Source organism: Oncorhynchus nerka, linkage group LG7, assembly GCF_034236695.1.
Source record: "Oncorhynchus nerka isolate Pitt River linkage group LG7, Oner_Uvic_2.0, whole genome shotgun sequence".
Classification (NCBI taxonomy): domain Eukaryota; kingdom Metazoa; phylum Chordata; class Actinopteri; order Salmoniformes; family Salmonidae; genus Oncorhynchus; species Oncorhynchus nerka.
Window position 1 is genome coordinate 21,867,378 of NC_088402.1, and position 22,489 is coordinate 21,889,866.

At 45.5% G+C, this 22,489-nt stretch overlaps 1 protein-coding gene across 2 annotated transcripts in view; it reads left to right on the forward strand.

Annotated features, from left to right (window-relative positions):
• LOC115131324 (polypeptide N-acetylgalactosaminyltransferase 4-like) overlaps positions 1 to 22,489 on the forward strand; it is a 40,479-nt gene that overhangs the window by 2,219 nt on the left and 15,771 nt on the right. For both annotated transcript variants that reach the window (XM_029662939.2, XM_029662940.2), the window contains exons 2-5: positions 18,567 to 19,022; positions 20,909 to 21,078; positions 21,925 to 22,114; positions 22,204 to 22,389. In XM_029662939.2, the coding sequence (XP_029518799.1) occupies positions 18,634 to 19,022; positions 20,909 to 21,078; positions 21,925 to 22,114; positions 22,204 to 22,389 (935 nt within the window). In that variant the 5' untranslated portion in view covers positions 18,567 to 18,633. The remainder of the gene's footprint in view (positions 1 to 18,566; positions 19,023 to 20,908; positions 21,079 to 21,924; positions 22,115 to 22,203; positions 22,390 to 22,489) is intronic.

Sequence of the window (22,489 nt, forward strand, 5' to 3'; positions counted from 1 at the left end):
CATTGGCTACATCCATTCCTAGTGGTGTGCTAGTAGAGAAGAGGCTGATGATAATTATGTTGGAACATTATTCTAGGGCTAGGCTAGCCCAACTGGTTCTAGCCCAACTGGTTTGTGCATAGCAGCAGAATTCATTCCACCACACAAAACAATACAAGATTATGGCTGGATTAAAGTCCTTCTACAGGTGGCTATAGTCTACTGTACACTAAACTCTATAGTTTACTGTACACTAAACTCTATAGTTTACTGTACACTAAACTCTATAGTCTACTGTACACTAAACTCTATAGTCTACTGTACACTACTCTATATTCTACTGTACACTACTCTATAGTCTACTGTACACTAAACTCTATAGTCTACTGTACACTAAACTCTATAGTCTACTGTACACTACACTATAGCCTACTGTACACTACACTATAGCCTACTGTACACTACACTATAGCCTACTGTACACAACTCTATAGCCTACTGTACACTACTCTATAGCCTACTGTACACTAAACTCTATAGCCTACTGTACACAACTCTATAGCCTACTGTACACTACTCTAGTCTCTATAGCCTACTGTACACTAAACTCTATAGCCTACTGTACACTACTCTATAGTCTACTATACACAACTCTATAGCTTCTATATACAACTCTATAGCCTACTGTACACTAAACCTATAGCCTACTGTACACTAAACTCTATAGTCTACTTTACACAACTCTATAGCCTACTGTACACTACTCTAGTCTCTATAGCCTACTGTATAGCCTACTGTACATTACTCCATAGTCTATATCCTACTGTACACTACTCTAGTCTCTATAGTCTACGGTACACTACTCTATATCCTACTGTAACCTACTCTATAGTCTACGGTACACTACTCTATAGCCTACTGTACACTAAACTCTATAGCCTACTGTACACTACTCTAGTCTCTATAGCCTACGGTACACTACTCTATAGTCTACTGTACACTACTCTATCGTCTACTGTACACTAAACTCTATAGCCTACTGTACACTAAACTCTATAGCCTACTGTACACTAAACTCTATAGCCTACTGTACACAACTCTATAGCCTACTGTACACAACTCTATAGCCTACTGTACACTACTCTAGTCTCTAGCCTACTGTACACTACTCTATAGTCTACTGTACACTATACTCTATAGCCTACTGTACACTACTCTAGTCTCTATAGTCTACTGTACACTAAACTCTATAGTCTACTGTACACTAAACTCTATAGCCTACTGTACACTACTCTATAGTCTACTGTACACTACACTATAGCCTACTGTACACTACACTATAGCCTACTGTACACTACACTATAGCCTACTGTACACAACTCTATAGCCTACTGTACACTACTCTATAGCCTACTGTACACTACTCTATAGCCTACTGTACACTAAACTCTATAGCCTACTGGACACTACTCTAGTCTCTATAGCCTACTGTACACTAAACTCTATAGCCTACTGTACACTACTCTAGTCTCTATAGCATACTGTACACTACTCTATAGTCTACTATACACAACTCTATAGCTTCTATATACAACTCTATAGCCTACTGTACACTAACCTCTATAGCCTACTGTACACTAACCTCTATAGCCTACTGTACACTAAACTCTATAGTCTACTTTACACAACTCTATAGCCTACTGTACACTACTCTAGTCTCTATAGCCTACTGTATAGCCTACTGTACACTACTCCATAGTCTCTATATCCTACTGTACACTACTCTATATCCTACTGTACACTACTCGAGTCTCTATAGTCTACGGTACATTACTCTATAGCCTACTGTACCCTTAACTCTATAGCCTACTGTACACAACTCTATAGCCTACTGTACCCTTAACTCTATAGCCTACTGTACCCTTAACTCTATAGCCTACTGTACACTACTCTATAGCCTACTGTACACTACTCTATAGTCTCTATAGCCTACTGTACACTACTGTATAGGCTCTATAGCCTACTGTACACTACTGTATAGTCTCTATAGCCTACTGTACACTACTCTAGTCTCTATAGCCTACTGTACACTACTCTAGTCTCTAGCCTACTGTACACTACTGTATAGTCTCTATAGCCTACTGTACACTACTGTATAGTCTCTATTAGAGGTCGACCGATTATGATTTTTCAACGCCGATACCGATTATTGGAGGACCAAAAAAGCCGATACTGATTAATCGGACGATTTTAAAAAGAGACAAAAAAACATGTATTTGTAATCATGACAATTACAACAATACTGAATTAACATAATATAATACATCAATCAAATCAATTTAGTCTCAAGTAGATAATGAAACATGTTCAATTTGGTTTAAATAATGCAAAAACAAAGTGTTGGAGAAGAACGTAAAAGTGCAATATGTGCTATGTAAGAAAGCTAACGTTTCAGTTCCTTGCTCAGAACATGAGAACATATGAAAGCTGGTGGTTCCTTTTAACATGAGTCTTCAATATTCCCAGGTAGGAAGTTTTAGGTTGTTATTATAGGACTGTTTCCCTCTATACCATTTGTATTTCATTAACCTTTGACTATTGGATGTTCTTATAGGCACTTTAGTATTGCCAGTGTAACAGTATAGCTTCCGTCCCTCTCCTCGCTCCTCCCTGGGCTCGAACCAGGAACACAACGACATCAGCCACCCTTGAAGCAGCGTTACCCATGCAGAGCAAGGGAAACAACCATCCCAAGGCTCAAAGCGAGTGAAGTTTGAAACGCTATTAGCGCGCGCTAACTAGCCAACCATTTCACTTCGGTCACACCAGCCTCATCTCGGGAGTTGATATGCAGCGCAATGCTTGACGCACAACGAAGAGCTGCTGGCAAAATGCAGGAAAGTGCTGTTTGAATGAATGTTTACTCGCCTGCTTCTGCCTACCACTGCTCAGTCAGATACTTAGATACTTGTATGCTTGTATGCTCAGTCAGATTATATGCAACACAGGACACGCTAGATAATATCTAGTAATATCATCAACCATGTGTAGTTAACTAGTGATTATGATTGATTGTTTTTTATAAGATAAGTTTAATGCTAGTTAGCAACTTACCTTGGCTTACTGCATTTGCGTAACAGGCAGTTTCCTTGTGGAGTGCAAGGAGAGCGAGGCAGGACGTTATTGCGTTGAACTAGTTGTAAGGTGTAACAGTAAGGTTGCAAGATTGCATCCCCCGAGCTGACAAGGTGAACATCTGTCTTTCTGCCCCTGAATGAGGCAGTTAACCCACCGTTCCTAGGCCGTCATTGAAAATCAGAATGTGTTCTTAACTGACTTGCCTAGTCAAATAAAGATGAAATAAAGGTGTAAAAAAAAAATATTTTAAAAACGATTTTTGATTGTTATGAAAACTTGAAATTGGCCCTAATTAATCGTCCATTCCTATTAATCGGTCGACCTCTAGTCTCTATAGCCTACTGTACACTACTGTATAGTCTCTATAGTCTACTGTACACTACTCTATGGTCTCTATAGCCTATGGTACACTACTGTATAGTCTCTATAGCCTACTGTATAGTCTCTATAGCCTAGTGTACACTACTGTATAGTCTCTATAGCCTACTGTATAGTTTCTATAGCCTACTGTACACTACTGTATAGTCTCTATAGCCTAGTGTACACTACTGTATAGTCTCTATAGCCTACTGTATAGTTTCTATAGCCTACTGTATAGTCTCTATAGCCTACTGTACACTACTGTATAGTCTCTCTAGCCTACTGTACACTACTGTATAGTCTAGACTACTGTATAGTCTCTATAGCCTACTGTACACTACTCTATAGCCTACTGTACACTTCTCTATAGCCTACTGTACACTACTGTATTGTCTCTATAGCCTACTGTACACTACTGTATTGTCTCTATAGCCTACTGTACACTACTGTATTGTCTCTATAGCCTACTGTACACTACTGTATTGTCTCTATAGCCTACTGTATTGTCTCTATAGCCTACTGTATAGTCTCTATAGCCTACTGTATAGTCTCTATAGCCTACTATACACTACTGTATAGTCTCTATAGCCTACTGTATAGTCTCTATAGCCTACTATATACTACTGTATAGTCTCTATAGCCTACTGTATAGTCTCTATAGCCTAGTGTACACTACTGTATAGTCTCCATAGCCTACTGTATAGTCTCTATAGCCTACTAGACACTACTGTATAGTCTCTTTAGCCTACTGTATAGTATATAGCCTACTATACACTACTGTATAGTCTCTATAGCATACTGTACACTACTGTATAGTCTCTCTAGCCTACTGTACACTTTACTATAGTCTCTATAGCCTACTGTACACTACTGTATAGTCTCTCTAGCCTACTGTACACTACTCTATAGCCTACTGTACACTTCTCTATAGCCTACTGTACACTACTGTATTGTCTCTATAGCCTACTGTACACTACTCTATAGCCTACTGTACACTTCTTTATAGCCTACTGTACACTACTGTATAGTCTCTCTAGCCTACTGTACACTTTACTATAGTCTCTATAGCCTACTGTACACTACTGTATAGTCTAGACTACTGTATAGTCTCTCTAGCCTACTGTACACTACTGTATAGCCTACTGTACACTACTGTATTGTCTCTATAGCCTACTGTACACTACTCTATAGCCTACTGTACACTTCTCTATAGCCTACTGTACACTACTGTATTGTCTCTATAGCCTACTGTGCACTACTCTATAGCCTACTGTACACTACTGTATTGTCTCTATAGCCTACTGTATAGTCTCTATAGCCTAGTGTACACTACTGTATAGTCTCTATAGCCTACTGTATAGTCTCTGTACACTACTGTATAGTCTTTATAGCCTACTGTATAGTCTCTATAGCCTAGTGTACACTACTGTATAGTCTCTATAGCCTAGTGTACACTACTGTATAGTCTCTATAGCCTACTATACACTACTGTATAGTCTCTATAGCCTACTGTACACTACTGTATAGTCTCTATAGCCTAGTGTACACTACTGTATAGTCTATAGCCTAGTGTACACTACTGTATAGTCTATAGCCTACTGTACACTTTACTATAGTCTCTATAGCCTACTGTAAACTACTGTATAGTCTAGACTACTGTATAGTCTCTCTAGCCTACTGTACACTACTCTATAGCCTACTGTACACTTCTCTATAGCCTACTGTACACTACTGTATTGTCTCTATAGCCTACTGTACACTACTCTATAGCCTACTGTACACTTCTCTATAGCCTACTGTACACTACTGTATTGTCTCTATAGCCTACTGTACACTACTGTATAGTCTCTCTAGCCTACTGTACACTTTACTATAGTCTCTATAGCCTACTGTACACTACTGTATAGTCTAGACTACTGTATAGTCTCTATAGCCTACTGTACACTACTCTATAGCCTACTGTACACTTCTCTATAGCCTACTGTACACTACTCTATAGCCTACTGTACACTACTCTATAGCCTACTGTACACTACTCTATAGCCTACTGTACACTACTGTATTGTCTCTATAGCCTACTGTATTGTCTCTATAGCCTACTGTATAGTCTCTATAGCCTACTATACACTACTGTATAGTCTCTATAGCCTACTGTATAGTCTCTATAGCCTACTATATACTACTGTATAGTCTCTATAGCCTACTGTATAGTCTCTATAGCCTAGTGTACACTACTGTATAGTCTCTATAGCCTACTGTATAGTCTCTATAGCCTACTAGACACTACTGTATAGTCTCTATAGCCTACTGTATAGTATATAGCCTACTGTACACTACTGTATAGTCTCTTTAGCCTACTGTACACTTTACTATAGTCTCTATAGCCTACTGTACACTACACTATGAAAGATTAGTGGAATCTGTGTGGGTAGCTGGACAGGTAGGATGACTGACAATGAAGGTGAACAGGTGGTCACGGGTCAGGTGACAGAGGAATGTATGAGACTGAGGCAGGAATTCCTTTAACCATAAAGTGGTATATTTACTGGGTAGTCTGTGCTGCATCACAAAGGAAACAAATAACATGTATACAATCAAATCCCAATCAAAGATCAAATCATATCAGTCATTATTAACATAAATTAGGGAATTCAACAGTCCAGTTCATTAAGAAGTCAATAGTAATCATCCGCGAGTCATTTAGGCTCACAACTATTTATCATAAATCATGAGAATACAAACAGTGAATGGTTATACAATCTATAATCCCCATGATCAAAGTCAATCAGTTAGCAAACAATGACGTTTCTCATTTCACGCTTTCAACAGTCTTCATGTGTACATATAATTAATTTCAATACACATGAACCATATCGATTGTGTAATTGGCCTATGAGGATCTGTAGGGCCGTGATCATTGACAATTCACATTACACAATATGTTTGAAGCTTGCGCTCCAAGCCGCGCTCCGCGGTGATAACTATTAACAGTAACTGAATGGCCCACTCTCCCGATCGCCACAGATAATTCAGAAAGGTAACATGAAAGGTAACAGAGTCGGTGGACTTACGTGGATTCATGGACGCACAGAACTTCTGGGTGAGATGGAGTTAAGGAAGAGAAAGCAGCGAGATCAGGCGATGGCAATTTCCTCCTTTTATGGAGTTGAGATCTGTCGGACATTTCCACCTGACCTAATTAAAGCGCCCTGGCCCAGCTGAGTAAATGGCAATGAATTAAAGGAGTATTCCACCAACTCCATGGGCCTTTTCTACAGCCACCCCGAAATTTGTTAAATTCCACACTCCTCAAAAATGGCTCATTGCTCCCCGTCCTCTGTCATCTCAGGGAGAGGAATCAGTCGGGCAACTGGCCGGATATATGTCCGGTTCTTCACCTGGATCTCCACTGATCTAACACGACCATCGATCCCAGGCATGGTCTTAGTTATACAGCCCACTGGCCAGGAGGCTCGAGGCAGCTGAGGGTCCACCATCATTACTACTTGGCCAGTTTCCAGGCTTACCATTTCTCTCCGCCATTTCCCTCTGTGCTGTAGACTTGGTAGGTAATCCCGAATGAATCGGGCCCAAAAATGGTCAGCTAAGATTTGGCTGTGTCGCCACCGGCGTCTGCCTACGAGGTTGGTATCAGCATACATGGCTTGAGGAAGTGACGCATCTCGGCGTCCCATCAAGAGCATATTCGGTGTAACCGGATCGGGGTCAGCGATGTCTGCAGAGAGATATCCCAAGGGTTTGGAGTTCAGAATCCCTTCCACCTCTATCAGGACGGTCCTCAAGACAGTTTCAGTGACAGTTTGGTCCCCTAGTACGACTCGTAAGGCCGTCTTTACAGATTTGATCTCTCGCTCCCATGTTCCTCCAAAATGAGGAGCGCCTGGAGGGTTAAATTTGAATGAGATTTGTTGGTCCTTCAGCTGATCCTGGAGGCTGGGTTCCATGGCTTGGAAGGCTTCCTCCAACCTGGCTTCTCCTGCCTTGAAGTTCGTACTCTGTCAGCCAGAATCTCGTAGGGTTTCCCCGTCGGGAGATAAACCGTAGGGCCATGAGGAAGGCTTCAGTATCCAAACTTTCCAGTAGGTCCAGGTGGACACATCTGGTTGTCAAACACTTGAATAGAATGCCCCAGCGCTTTTCCACACGACGACCTAACTTGATCATCAAGGGGCCAAAGCAATCTACTCCTGTTGACCAGAAGGGTGGTTTAAGGAGGTGCAAGTGAGCAGGGGGTAAATCTGCCATTTTGGGCACCGTAGCTCCGGCCCGCCATCTCTGACATTCTACGAGGCGTATTGGTGCTTACGAATGGCTCCTCGTCCTCCAATTATCCAGTACTTCCGCCTCATCTCCCCATAGACCCTCTCTGGCCCTGGGTGGAGAAGCCGCTCATCATAACTCTTGATGAGGAGCCTGGTAAGAGGGTGTCTGGAGTCAAGGATAATTGGGTGGATAGCATCTGGGTCCAAAACCTCTGCTTGGCGCAGCCTCCCTCCGACTCTGATCACTCCAATGATTGGATCATATTCTGGGGCAAGAGAGAGAAGACGGCTGCCCTTAGCCACTTCCCTACCGGCTTTCAGAGCTTTCAACTCCTCAGGGAAGCTAACTGCTTGTGCTTGCTGGAGGAGTAGTGTCTCTGCCGCGAGGGAGGTAGGTATAGAAGCCACATCATCTGAGGTCTGGTTTGTGGCTGTGATCAGATCCGGCAGTGTGTGTGATTGTGTTAGGTCAGGGAGAGCCGTTGTTGGTTCCGTAGAAATGCTGTAGCATTGGGGCGGACTTCCTTAACTCATGAGCTTCAGTTGGTTGCGGAGGGGCCGCACGCCTGGGGGCTGTCGGCCACTCTTTCTCTGGTTGGGACAAGAATGGTGGTCCCAAGCTCCAGCGATGGGGTTTAGCCAATTCCTTAAGGGTTTTACCTCTAGTTATGTCATCAGCAGGATTGTTTATGCTATCAACATACCTCCAGTCCTGGACTTCTGTTAGTTCTGGATTTCGCAATGCAGTTCCGACAAACACCTTTATACCTGCAGGACTCGACTTGAGCCAGGTCAATACAGTGGTCGAATCACTCCAGTAGATGACCCGTTGGATTGGCAAGGTGAGCTCGGCTCGCAAGGTAGAGGCCAACTGGGCTCCGGAAAGGGCAGCACTGAGTTCCAGCCTAGGCATTGACAACTGCTTCTTGGGTGCAACCCTGGACCTGGCCATGACAAAGGAGACATGGGTGTGGCTTGCCTTATCCTCCACTCTAAGATAGGAAACCGCCCATAGGCTCGCTCCGAAGCGTCACAGAACACATGCAGTTCCAGGCATGATCCCAGTTGGTCAGCACAGGATGGTACATAACATCTTGGCATTTGGACATCAGAGAGCTCCGTTAACTCAGTTTCCCAACAGATCCATCGCTCCACTAGGTCAGCCGGGTGGATTGATTCATCCCAGTCCTCTTGGTCTGCCACAGGTCCTGGACTAAGACTTTGGCCCGTGTTGTGTGTATGGCAGGATATACCCAAGGGGATCGTATTGACTGGCCAGGGTCCGATAGATGGTGCGCAGAGTGGGGGTTTCGGTACTCGGGGGATGAGCGGTGCTTATACCCCAGGGTATCCGGTATGCAGCTCCACCTCAGTCCTAGAGTGGGCTCTTCTAGGTTAGCACCAGACTGCGTTAGCCATAGTTCACTGCTACTGGACCTAGCTTGTGGCGGGAGGTGCCGGATAACCTCCGCTCTGTTACTAGCCCACTGTCGGACCTCAAATCCCCTTGGACAGGAGATTCCGTACTTTATCAAGGAGTGATTTCGCTTCAGCCGTGGATGGGATGCTCTGTAAGCAGTTATCCACATAGAAGGCATTTTCCACTGAATCCAATACTTCTGGGTCACTGTCTGATGCTCCCGTGCGTGTCTCTGCAGAGCGTATATGGCACAGCAAGGACTGCAGGTGGTGCCAAATGGGAGTACCTGCCATTCATAGATTGTGGGGCTCTGCATCTCGTTCCATATCTCGCCATATGAACCGGAGCAGTGTGGTGTCGGAAGGCAGTAAACGAATCTGATGAAACATGGCTTTGATGTCTCCACTGATGGCTGTAGAGTGCTGCCGAACCGGAGAAGGACACCGAGCAAGGAAGGACCTAAGGTTGGTCCGGGAGTAGACAGTCATTCAGGCTTTGACCAGCTGCTTGGAATGAACAGTTGAAGACGAGTCTATACTTCCCACCATGTTGCTGGATAACATGGTGAGGGAGATACCAGGATTCACGGAGTGCGTTTCCCTCTTCATGAGCTGTCACTTCAGTGACGTAGCCTGCCTTCACAAGGTTATGAATCTCTCGGTTATGAACTTCTGCAAGCTCAGGATTCTTCACCAGGCGTCGCTCCATTCCATGCAGTAGTGGGAGTACAGCCAGTGTCGTGGTTGCCAGAGGAGGATGGTTGGGCACCCGTAGCAGGGGGGTTGCATACCTGCGAACGCCATCCATTTCAGTGGTGGTGGTGCTCTTCTCCAGGAGGTCTAATGCATAGGAGTCATTTTTCGAGCGAGTGACCTCCTGTAGCCTCCGGTTGGAGAAGGTGTCCATCTTCCAGAGCATCTCAACATTCCGAAGGAGGTCAGTGGCTGCATCTGGATTGCTTCTGGTGAAGAGGACTTGCTGTGACTGTACAGCTTGGGTGGAGAGAAGTAGATGGGATGGACCTTGCACCGCCCAACCCAAGGATGTATGGACAGCAATGGGTCCTCCTTCTGGTCCAGCTCGTATAGGCTCAGTCGGGGTGACGAGATGTGGGTGGTCTGACCCAATCAGGATAAGTGGTGCTACTCTGGCCAGGTTAGGAAGAGGCAATCCTCGTGAGATGAGGATATTGTTTCTGTAGAACACTTATCGGGCAGGAGTGCTCTGCGAGATTCAAGCCATCTGCCGTGAAGGCATTGGTGATGTTATAGGTCACGTCCCTGTTTCCTGAAGGTGAAATGCTAAAGGTTACAGCAGAGCCTTTCATTTGGATAACATCATGTCGCACCGTTCTGAGATTAAGGGTCTCGGGGGTCCCTTCCAGGTTAAGCTGACGGGTGGCCGCTGTGAGAATGATTGTTCTTTCTGACCCATCATCTAGAACGGCGAATGTATCAATGCTTCTCCCTTCACTTTGCAGAGTGACCTTGACCACCTTCAACATGACCCTTGGAGACCGGTTCTGCTGGTCGAGATACAGCTCCTTTGCAGCTCCTACCATGAGCATACTCTGCTCCTTCTGTGCTTGGGGAATTACATTATGCAACACGGTGAGATGGATTTCTTTACAGCGGTTGCAGGGTTTCCTCAATGTGCAGGTCTCCGCCTTATGACTACGGGCACACTTGTAGCATCGCTCGCCTGAAGTGATCCAGGCCTTCAATTGAGTTTGAGTGAGCTTTTTAACCCTGGGGCATGAGCCAAGGAAGTGCCCCTTACTATTGCAATATGGGCAGTAAGGCTGGAATTTGATGTTCTTGCTCTTGAGAGGGGTCTTCTTCCTGGGTTCCTCCCCGGCCTCACTATTTAAGTACATGGTAGTGGGATTTGGCCTTTTCTGTCCCTGCTGGCGTTCAAACTCCTTCCTTCCCCCTGTGGCTATGGCGGAGATTGTGGCCTGGTGAGCGATGCTCTTCACCTTTGCCTTCACCTCCAACCATGCGGCCAGGTCTCTGAGAGCATAGGTGCTTCTCGAGCCCTCTTTCAGGATGCCCTTATTCAAACAATGTTCAATGAAACTGTCTCTGAGGTACACTGGAAGTTTGCTAAGAAGCCTGTCCACGTGGGAGCCACATTTCAGCTCGTTCCCGTCTTCTCCTTCAACGGATTGGAGCATCGAGGTCAGGGATTGGACAGCCAGGGAGAATTCTTGAAGGCAGCATGGTCTCCATTTTAATTGGAGACGTGTTCAGGATGTTGTTTAGTTCATTCTGGACCAGCTGACGTGGCTCACCATATCTCGCCTTCAGGGCCTGGAGAGCTGCAGTGTATGGTGTTGCGGAGTGCATAAAGGATTGGGCCAGCCTGTATGCACTGGGAAACCGCAAATGATCCATTAGTACTTGGTATTTGTAGCGTTCTGACAGATGACTGTGAATACCCAGTAGGCTCTCCAATGCCATTTCCAAAAGGACAAATTCACTCTCCTTTCCATTTTCAAAGTATGGCAGTTTGGGTCTGGGAATTCCATAGGCTGAGGCTACTAGAAGTTTCATAATGTTGGCTCCCTCTTCTGGTTGCGTGAAGGATAAACCCGGGACTTCTGATGAGCCCACTGTGGCCTCATTGGGCCGGTCCCCTACTGTCCCATACCCACCATTTGTGGCAGCCGGAATTGGGCTAGAGCCCTCCGACCTGTTGTTTGAGGACTGGCCTCGCCCTGGACGAAAGGAACGATTTGCCTTGGTTGGTAATTGGCGGAAAGGCGAAGGAGTGATGCTTTGTCCAGATGGAGGAATGCTAACTTGTGTCACTGGCGGAGCGGCCTGTCTCCCGTGCTCCGTGTTGGCTGTTGACCCCGGAGCCTCCGAGGACTGTGTGCCATGCTGTACCAGAGGGGCAGATTGGGAAAGAAAGGCAGACAGTTCAGGTCCATGTGGAGGGGTGGTCAGGTCAACTCCCTGTTCGTTCCTCTCCAGGAAGGATGTGACCATCCGTGCCTCCTCCAATTCCCTTCTGGCTTGACGGTGCCGTCGCTGCTGTGCCAGGTCCTTGGCAATGAATTCCCTTTCCTGTAGAGCTCTACGGGCCTGCACATCCAATTGGTGACATCGTTCGTCAGCCTGTCGTTCCTCCTCAATCTGTCGCTCAATTTCCTCCAAAGCTAATAGTTTCATCCTCTCTTGTAGAACAGCGGTCTGTGAATCGCTGAGGGCTAGTGAATGGCGGCTGCCATGGCCACTTCCAAAGGGGTATCCACTGGTCGAACTCCCACTCCATCTAGAGTGCTTCGACGATTTCCCATTAGTTAAGGGGTGAGCGGAGCCTGCCTCTGGAAGCTGGTCGACCTGTGCAGTGGGAGTTACCTCCTCTATAGGTTCTTCACGTAGACCACTTTCCTGCTCCAAAGCAGTTTCCGGTCCTTGGCTCAGAAGGGATGGTTGATGGCTGAAACATATAGTTGATCCATCAACTCTTTGAGCTCTGGTGGGCTTGCCCTTTGATGTCGGAACCTCGACCACATAATCCTTAAGATAACCAGGTGCTTGCCTGGTTCTTCTGGTGCTGCTGGTGGTTGAGGATGAAGCCTTTGTTGCTTTAGGCTTAGCTCCTGGATATTTCCTTTGTTCCAAGACCTTTCCCTCAGCTGCTCTCTCCTCCTCTCTTCTTCCTTCCAGTGGAGACAATTCTTCCCTCTCCGCCTCCAATTCCTTTTCACCTGTCTTTGGTTCAGTCATCATCCGGTTCGAAGGACCATTGAAAGATTAGTGGAATCTGTGTGGGTAGCTGGACAGGTAGGATGACTGACAATGAAGGTGAACAGGTGGTCACGGGTCAGGTGACAGAGGAATGTATGAGACTGAGGCAGGAATTCCTTTAACCATAAAGTGGTATATTTACTGGGTAGTCTGTGCTGCATCACAAAGGAAACAAATAACATGTATACAATCAAATCCCAATCAAAGATCAAATCATATCAGTCATTATTAACATAAATTAGGGAATTCAACAGTCCAGTTCATTAAGAAGTCAATAGTAATCATCCGCGAGTCATTTAGGCTCACAACTATTTATCATAAATCATGAGAATACAAACAGTGAATGGTTATACAATCTATAATCCCCATGATCAAAGTCAATCAGTTAGCAAACAATGACGTTTCTCATTTCACGCTTTCAACAGTCTTCATGTGTACATATAATTAATTTCAATACACATGAACCATATCGATTGTGTAATTGGCCTATGAGGATCTGTAGGGCCGTGATCATTGACAATTCACATTACACAATATGTTTGAAGCTTGCGCTCCAAGCCGCGCTCCGCGGTGATAACTATTAACAGTAACTGAATGGCCCACTCTCCCGATCGCCACAGATAATTCAGAAAGGTAACATGAAAGGTAACAGAGTCGGTGGACTTACGTGGATTCATGGACGCACAGAACTTCTGGGTGAGATGGAGTTAAGGAAGAGAAAGCAGCGAGATCAGGCGATGGCAATTTCCTCCTTTTATGGAGTTGAGATCTGTCGGACATTTCCACCTGACCTAATTAAAGCGCCCCTGGCCCAGCTGAGTAAATGGCAATGAATTAAAGGAGTATTCCACCAACTCCATGGGCCTTTTCTACAATAGCCTACTGTATTGTCTCTATAGCCTACTGTATAGTCTCTATAGCCTACTGTATAGTCTCTATAGCCTACTATACACTACTGTATAGTCTCTATAGCCTACTGTATAGTCTCTATAGCCTACTATATACTACTGTATAGTCTCTATAGCCTACTGTATAGTCTCTATAGCCTAGTGTACACTACTGTATAGTCTCTATAGCCTACTAGACACTACTGTATAGTCTCTATAGCCTACTGTATAGTATATAGCCTACTATACACTACTGTATAGTCTCTATAGCCTACTGTACACTACTGTATAGTCTCTCTAGCCTACTGTACACTTTACTATAGTCTCTATAGCCTACTGTACACTACTGTATAGTCTAGACTACTGTATAGTCTCTCTAGCCTACTGTACACTACTCTATAGCCTACTGTACACTACTGTATTGTCTCTATAGCCTACTGTACACTACTCTATAGCCTACTGTACACTTCTCTATAGCCTACTGTACACTACTGTATAGTCTCTAGCCTACTGTACACTACTGTATAGTCTCTCTAGCCTACTGTACACTTTACTATAGTCTCTATAGCCTACTGTACACTTCTCTATAGCCTACTGTACACTACTGTATTGTCTCTATAGCCTACTGTACACTACTCTATAGCCTACTGTACACTTCTCTATAGCCTACTGTACACTACTGTATTGTCTCTATACCCTACTGTGCACTACTCTATAGCCTACTGTACACTACTGTATTGTCTCTATAGCCTACTGTATAGTCTCTATAGCCTAGTGTACACTACTGTATAGTCTCTATAGCCTACTGTATAGTCTCTGTACACTACTGTATAGTCTTTATAGCCTACTGTATAGTCTCTATAGCCTAGTGTACACTACTGTATAGTCTCTATAGCCTACTGTACACTACTGTATAGTCTCTATAGCCTACTGTACACTACAGTATAGTCTCTATAGCCTACTGTACACTTTACTATAGTCTCTATAGCCTACTGTACACTACTGTATAGTCTCTCTAGCCTACTGTACACTACTCTATAGCCTACTGTACACTTCTCTATAGCCTACTGTACACTACTGTATTGTCTCTATAGCCTACTGTACACTACTCTATAGCCTACTGTACACTACTGTATTGTCTCTATAGCCTACTGTACACTACTCTATGGTCTCTATAGCCTACTGTATAGTCTCTATAGCCTACTGTATAGTCTCTATAGCCTACTGTATAGTCTCTATAGCCTACTGTATAGTCTCTATAGCCTACTGTATAGTCTCTATAGCCTACTGTACACTACTGTAGCCTACTGTACACTTCTCTATAGCCTACTGTACACTACTGTATTGTCTCTATAGCCTACTGTACACTACTCTATAGCCTACTGTACACTTCTCTATAGCCTACTGTACACTACTGTATTGTCTCTATAGCCTACTGTACACTACTCTATAGCCTACTGTACACTTCTCTATAGCCTACTGTACACTACTGTATTGTCTCTATAGCCTACTGTACACTACTCTATGGTCTCTATAGCCTACTGTATAGTCTCTATAGCCTACTGTATAGTCTCTATAGCCTACTGTATAGTCTCTATAGCCTACTGTACACTACTATAGCCTACTGTACACTACTATAGCCTACTGTACACTACTATAGCCTACTGTACACTACTCTATAGCCTACTGTACACTACTCTATAGCCTACTGTACACTACTCTATAGCCTACTGTACACTACTGTACACTACTGTATTGTCTCTATAGCCTACTGTACACTACTGTATTGTCTCTAGCCTACTGTACACTCAACTCTATAGTCCCTATACTCTTAACAGCAGCAAACCATCCATCTGCACTGTGGTCAGTCAGACCTTCATGAGATTAAACACTGCTAGGGCTGTCCATACTCTCTTTTTAAAATCCCCTCTGACAGAAGATGCTTGATAAGGTGGTATCTAGATTAGTGTTAGTGTAGCAACGGGGCTGTGTAGCCAGCAAGCAATGGTGGACCCAAAGCCTCCTGTAGCTGGTGGCTTAGTCCTACTTGTTTTGGATTTTTCAGAACTCCCAGTCTTACTCCAAAGAGGAGGCAGATCTTCTCCCTAAGCCTTCTGTTAGGCTGCTGGTCCGAATCCCTCCCTCCCCAGACACACCAAGGGCTATCAGATTCAGTGGGAGGAAGTTGTGATGGACAGCTAATATAAAGGAGGTTTTGTTTAGTAGCGTTCTCTATTTTGTAACCCCAGGCCTCGAAGAAAGCGGCATGGGCCTGGTAATGCCTCGAAGAAAGAGGCATGGGCCTGGTAATGCCTCGAAGAAAGCGGCATGGGCCTGGTAATGCCTCGAAGAAAGCGGCATGGGCCTGGTAATGCCTCGAAGAAAGCGGCATGGGCCTGGTAATGCCTCGAAGAAAGCGGCATGGGCCTGGTAATGCCTCGAAGAAAGCGGCATGGGCCTGGTAATGCCTCGAAGAAAGCGGCATGGGCCTGGTAATGCCTCGAAGAAAGAGGCATGGGCCTGGTAATTCCTCGAAGAAAGAGGCATGGGCCTGGTAATGCCTCGAAGAACTGAAATGGAGACTCATGCTTAGTGACTTAGCAATGCTGCAGCGCACATCAAGCAAATACTCTCCTCAGTTTATGAAAGACCTGAATCTGACAATGTTTTAAGGGTGTTTTGGCTTAGGCCTATCATATAAAAATCTATTTAGGGGGTAACATCCTTGCCATCCTCTCAGAATTTCCCTGTCAAGATCAAATATTGAATATTTTCCAGAGTTAAATTTACGACGTTATAGTAAAGCAGTCTAGTCTTGATAATGGAAAAAATCTCAATGCTAGAGTAGGACGCTGGAGTGTGTGTGTGAATGGAACACATCACATGTAGGCTATATTCGGAGTGGAAAGGTACAGAGTGGATAAAAGCCTGTGGAAGTTACTGTCTAAAGCCTCAGTCAGTCACTGCTGCTGTACTGAGTATCCCTGCTGAAATATTAATACTGTGATTACACTCAATGACAGTAATGCTGGCGACGGGTTTAGCAGTATCTGCCCTCTTTGATTCGCCTCTGGTATGCCTGTCTTTTGAGTTGAGCTATCTGACTGTATCTAAGCCTACATGTTGTTACTACTAGAAGAACATTAGAACAACATTAGGCCTAGACTGTTGCTTAACCCTATCACCTTAGAGAACCTTGGCTATATAGTACGCTTTGAAAAAATGGTTCCAAAAGGGTTCTCTGGCTGTCCCCATTGGAGAACCCTTTGAAGAACCTTTTTGGGTTCCATGTAGAACCCTCTGTGGAAAGGGTTCTCACATCGGGACAGCCAGAGAACCCTTTTGGAACCATTTTTTTCAAAACCTTCTAGGGTGTACAATATGTGTTGTTTCCTGTATAAAATGTTGGATTTGATTAAAGATGCAATGTACAGAAATCGCTCCGCCATTTCCTGGTAGCTAAGATTCTAATCGTTGCCTCATTTCAGTTTGTGACAAAACAGTGTAGAGAATCATTGTACCATCTAAACCACTGTGAAATATTATTTCCATAACAAAAAATATTGTATTTTCAGCTGTTTGAAGCTGGTGTACAAAAATGAAGAACGGGAAGCATAGAAATAGAACAGATCTACCTCTTCTTAGACTTGCTTTCACTGAGAATTACAGATACAACTCTCATTTCTATGTAAATTTGGTCAGGTCGCCCAAAAAGTTACATGTTGAAGCATCTCAACACCACAGCGTAGCAGCCTATAATTCCACCAGTGATCTTTGCTATTTCTATTTAATTTCAGCTCCCATTTAGCCCTGAATTTGTCAGTCAATTTGAGCGGCATCATTAGCAGTGTTTTCTCATTTAGCAGTAAACAGACGTCTCTGTCAAGCATTAGCGCTGCCACGGAGTGGAATGAAATTAGCATAAAATCATTAGCCTTTAAGCGTTTTGTGTTTAATCAAATCTTGTTGTCATGTGGAATGCTCTGAGTGATAATTTTAATGAATCAACATATTTTTAATCAACAGATAGGCCTGTCCCCAACCTCCACTGTCATAATGATTTCTATCACAGTTATGCATAAGTTGTTATAATCAGTATTATTCAGCTGTTGTAATGGAAATATTTAAGATGATAATTTAGAGTAATCAACAGTGTTGGACCTTCTGTAATACAGCATTTCCAGTGTTCTATTTGTAACACTCAAGGTGCAGGTTGATGGCCGCCAGACTTGTTCTGGATTATTTTCATATCTGTTGATAGTGGTTGACGCCAGACTGGAGGTACATAGACCGAGGACACACTGATTATTCACTGTCCTATTGAAGGCATTCTATGAACACTGATTCTGTAGCAGCTGACCAAGTCACTGCCTTTTTACTTTTGTCTTCCTACAAGCCTCTCAGGCTAGTGTTTACACAGCATTTGGTGTGGTCTTAATAGGATGTGAAGGCCCAGTCTCCAAGAGGCCAGTTAGACATTTCCTCTGCGCTGGAGGTGTCTCCCTGTTGCACCTTGTAATAAACCGGATGGATTTTTGAATGAACTATGACTGCTCTCCTTTTTGTTCACCTGGTAGTTCCTATTACAGCCTGTTTTTAAGTGGTTTAGGTCTAATGGTTCACTGTCATGGATCCACTTATAACTCAGCTCAAGGTATCTAATACTTTCATCGTAGGCCAAACTTCAAACTGGACCTAAACCTTTTCTCAGCCCTCCTTGCTGTTTTTGTGTTTTCCACAGAGCTGTCTGGCCTGGGCACTCTTGAGTGGCAGTTGGTGAGACTCCACGTGACTGGTTGCTGGGGGCGATGAGGGTGCGTTGGTCCCGGAAGCTGGGCTTCCTAGCAAAGACCTTCTTCCTGCTGTGGGTGCTATGGCTGGGCTACATTCTCCTAGCCCGCTCCACCGCCTCCTCCATAGGGGCCGATGGAGGGGAGGACGGAGGGGGCCGCATCCTGCGGGTCAGGCACTTCTCCCGTGTGGAGGAGCAGGGAGGTGAGCAGCTGGCCAGGCCCGTGTACGTGAAGGCGCCAGCGGACGCCAACGCGCACGGGGAGTGGGGCCAGGCTACCAGGCTGAACCTCAGCCCGGAGGAGAGGAAGCAGGAAGAGGACAGCGTGGAGAGATACGCTATTAATATCTTTGTTAGTGATAAGATCTCCCTGCACCGACACATCAAGGACAGCAGGATGAAAGAGTGAGTAGCCAAATGATCTTCATCTCAACACAGGGCATAGAGAGCCCCGCCCCTCCCAGCAGTACAATCAGGTAGCCTAGCAGTTAAGATCGTTGGGCCAGTAACCGAACGGGCGCTAGTTCCAGTCCCGAGCCGATTAGGTGACAAATCTGATGTGTCCTTGATCAAGGCAATTAACCCTAATTGCTCCTGTAACTTTTGATAAGAGTGTCTACTAAATGACTAAAATGTTATATAAATTCATCTGGACCAGTAGTTTAGTTTCTGCTGATTGCAGAAACATACTGTTGGCATACAGTCAGCTTCCAATAAACACTGAATCTGTCTGGGCTCACTATCGGCTTCCAATAAACACTGAATCTGTCTGGGCTCACAGTCAGCTTCCAATAAACACTGAATCTGTCTGGGCTCACTATCGGCTTCCAATAAACACTGAATCTGTCTGGGCTCACTGTCGGCTTCCAATAAACACTGAATCTGTCTGGGCTCACTGTCGGCTTCCAATAAACACTGAATCTGTCTGGGCTCACTGTCGGCTTCCAATAAACACTGAATCTGTCTGGGCTCACTGTCGGCTTCCAATAAACACTGAATCTGTCTGGGCTCACTGTCGGCTTCCAATAAACACTGAATCTGTCTGGGCTCACTGTCGGCTTCCAATAAACACTGAATCTGTCTGGGCTCACTCAATAAACACTGAATCTGTCTGGGCTCACTGTCGGCTTCAATAAACACTGAATCTGTCTGGGCTCACTGTCGGCTTCAATAAACACTGAATCTGTCTGGGCTCACTGTCGGCTTCCAATAAACACTGAATCTGTCTGGGCTCACTGTCGGCTTCCAATAAACACTGAATCTGTCTGGGCTCACTGTCGGCTTCCAATAAACACTGAATCTGTCTGGGCTCACTGTCGGCTTCCAATAAACACTGAATCTGTCTGGGCTCACTGTCGGCTTCCAATAAACACTGAATCTGTCTGGGCTCACTGTCGGCTTCCAATAAACACTGAATCTGTCTGGGCTCACTGTCGGCTTCCAATAAACACTGAATCTGTCTGGGCTCACTGTCGGCTTCCAATAAACACTGAATCTGTCTGGGCTCACTGTCGGCTTCCAATAAACACTGAATCTGTCTGGGCTCACTGTCGGTTTCCAATAAACACTGAATCTGTCTGGGCTCACTGTCGGCTTCCAATAAACACTGAATCTGTCTGGGCTCACTGTCGGCTTCCAATAAACACTGAATCTGTCTGGGCTCACTGTCGGCTTCCAATAAACACTGAATCTGTCTGGGCTCACTGTCGGCTTCCAATAAACACTGAATCTGTCTGGGCTCACAGTCGGCTTCCAATAAACACTGAATCTGTCTGGGCTCACTGTCGGCTTCCAATAAACACTGAATCTGTCTGGGCTCACAGTCAGCTTCCAATAAACACTGAATCTGTCTGGGCTCACTGTCGGCTTCCAATAAACACTGAATCTGTCTGGGCTCACTGTCGGCTTCCAATAACCGCTGAATCTGTCTGGGCTTGCGGTCAGCTTTGAGTGAGGCCAGGATCCTTTTTTAAGGCATACGAGCTGTCTGTGTCCATTACTTTACAGAGAGTAGCCTACTTCCCTGACTGGCTTTTCTTTTCTTTTTTTTCATCTCTACATGAGAACTGCTCAGGCATGTGGGACATCGGTGTGATTTCTTTCCCTTAACATTTCTGCCTCTTGCTGTTTCCACAGCTCCCAACAGGAATGACACCAAACGCTCCTCTCCTGCACTGACCAAAGCAACTCTCAAACAACTCTCCAATGAGCCACTGATTGTGTGGTCAGTCTTGCAGTCAGTTTATAATCTGATCCTCCTAACAACAACTCTCTCTCTCATTTGAGTACAGATGCAGAGCTAAGAAGTTTGACTACCGCCGTCTGCCGACCACGTCAGTGATCATAGCGTTCTACAACGAGGCCTGGTCCACCCTGCTCAGGACCATCCACAGTGTTCTGGAGAGCACACCCGCTGTTCTCCTGAGGGAGATCATCCTCATAGATGACTTTAGTGACCGAGGTGAGACAGAGCATGAAACTGGCTTTGCCTGATTTAAGATTTATTTTGGAGAGAAGGGTAGTGCATGAGCGAGAGAGAGAGGGTAGTGCATGAGCGAGGGAGAGGGTAGTGCATGAGCGAGGGAGAGGGTAGTGCATGAGCGAGGGAGAGGGTAGTGCATGAGCGAGGGAGAGGGTAGTGCATGAGCGAGGGAGAGGGTAGTGCATGAGCGAGAGAGAGAGGGTAGTGCATGAGCGAGAGAGAGAGGGTAGTGCATGAGCGAGAGAGAGAGGGTAGTGCATGAGCGAGAGAGAGGGTAGTGCATGAGCGAGAGAGAGGGTAGTGCATGAGCGAGAGAGAGGGTAGTGCATGAGCGAGAGAGAGGGTAGTGCATGAGCGAGAGAGAGGGTAGTGCATGAGCGAGAGAGAGGGTAGTGCATGAGCGAGAGAGAGGGTAGTGCATGAGCGAGAGAGAGGGTAGTGCATGAGCGAGGGTAGTGCGAGAGCGAGGGTAGTGCGAGAGAGAGGGTAGTGCGAGAGCGAGAGAGGGTAGTGCGAGAGAGGGTAGAGCGAGAGAGGGTAGTGCGAGAGAGGGTAGTGCGAGAGAGGGTAGTGCGAGAGAGGGTAGTGCGAGGGTAGAGCGAGAGCGAGCGAGGGTAGAGCGAGGGTAGAGCGAGAGAGGGTAGAGCGAGAGAGGGTAGTGCGAGAGCGAGAGAGGGTAGTGCGAGAGGGCGAGGGTAGTGCGAGAGGGCGAGGGTAGTGCGAGAGGGCGAGGGTTGTGGGAGAGGGCGAGAGAAGAGGGTAGTGCGTGAGCGAGGGAAGGGGTAGAGAGTGAAGCCTTTGACCATCTCTCTGTGTGAAACCCAGTCTATCTGAAGTCTCAGCTGGAGCAGTACATCAGTAACTGGGAGCGTGTCCGCCTCATCCGCACCAACAAGAGGGAGGGGCTGGTCAGGGCGAGGCTCATCGGCGCCAGCTACGCCACGGGTGACGTACTGACCTTCCTGGACTGTCATTGCGAGTGTGTCCCCGGCTGGATCGAGCCGCTGCTAGAGAGGTGTGTGTGTGCGTGTCACATAGCCACCATATTGACAATGTGATTACAGTTTCATGTGTGTAAGTTTCATGTGTATCTTCTCCCTCCAGGATTGGTGAGAATGAGAGCACTATCGTGTGTCCGGTGATCGACACCATCGACTGGAACTCGTTTGAGTTCTACATGCAGACAGATGAGCCCATGATCGGAGGCTTCGACTGGAGGCTGACCTTCCAGTGGCACGCTATCCCTGAGGTCGAACGCAAGAAACGCAAGTCCCGCATCGAACCTATCAGGTCTGTACTGTCTGGTCATCAGTTTGATTACAAAATTAGATCTCTGTCTGTGTCCAAAATGGCAAGCTTTTCCCTATATAGTGCACTACTTTTGACCAGG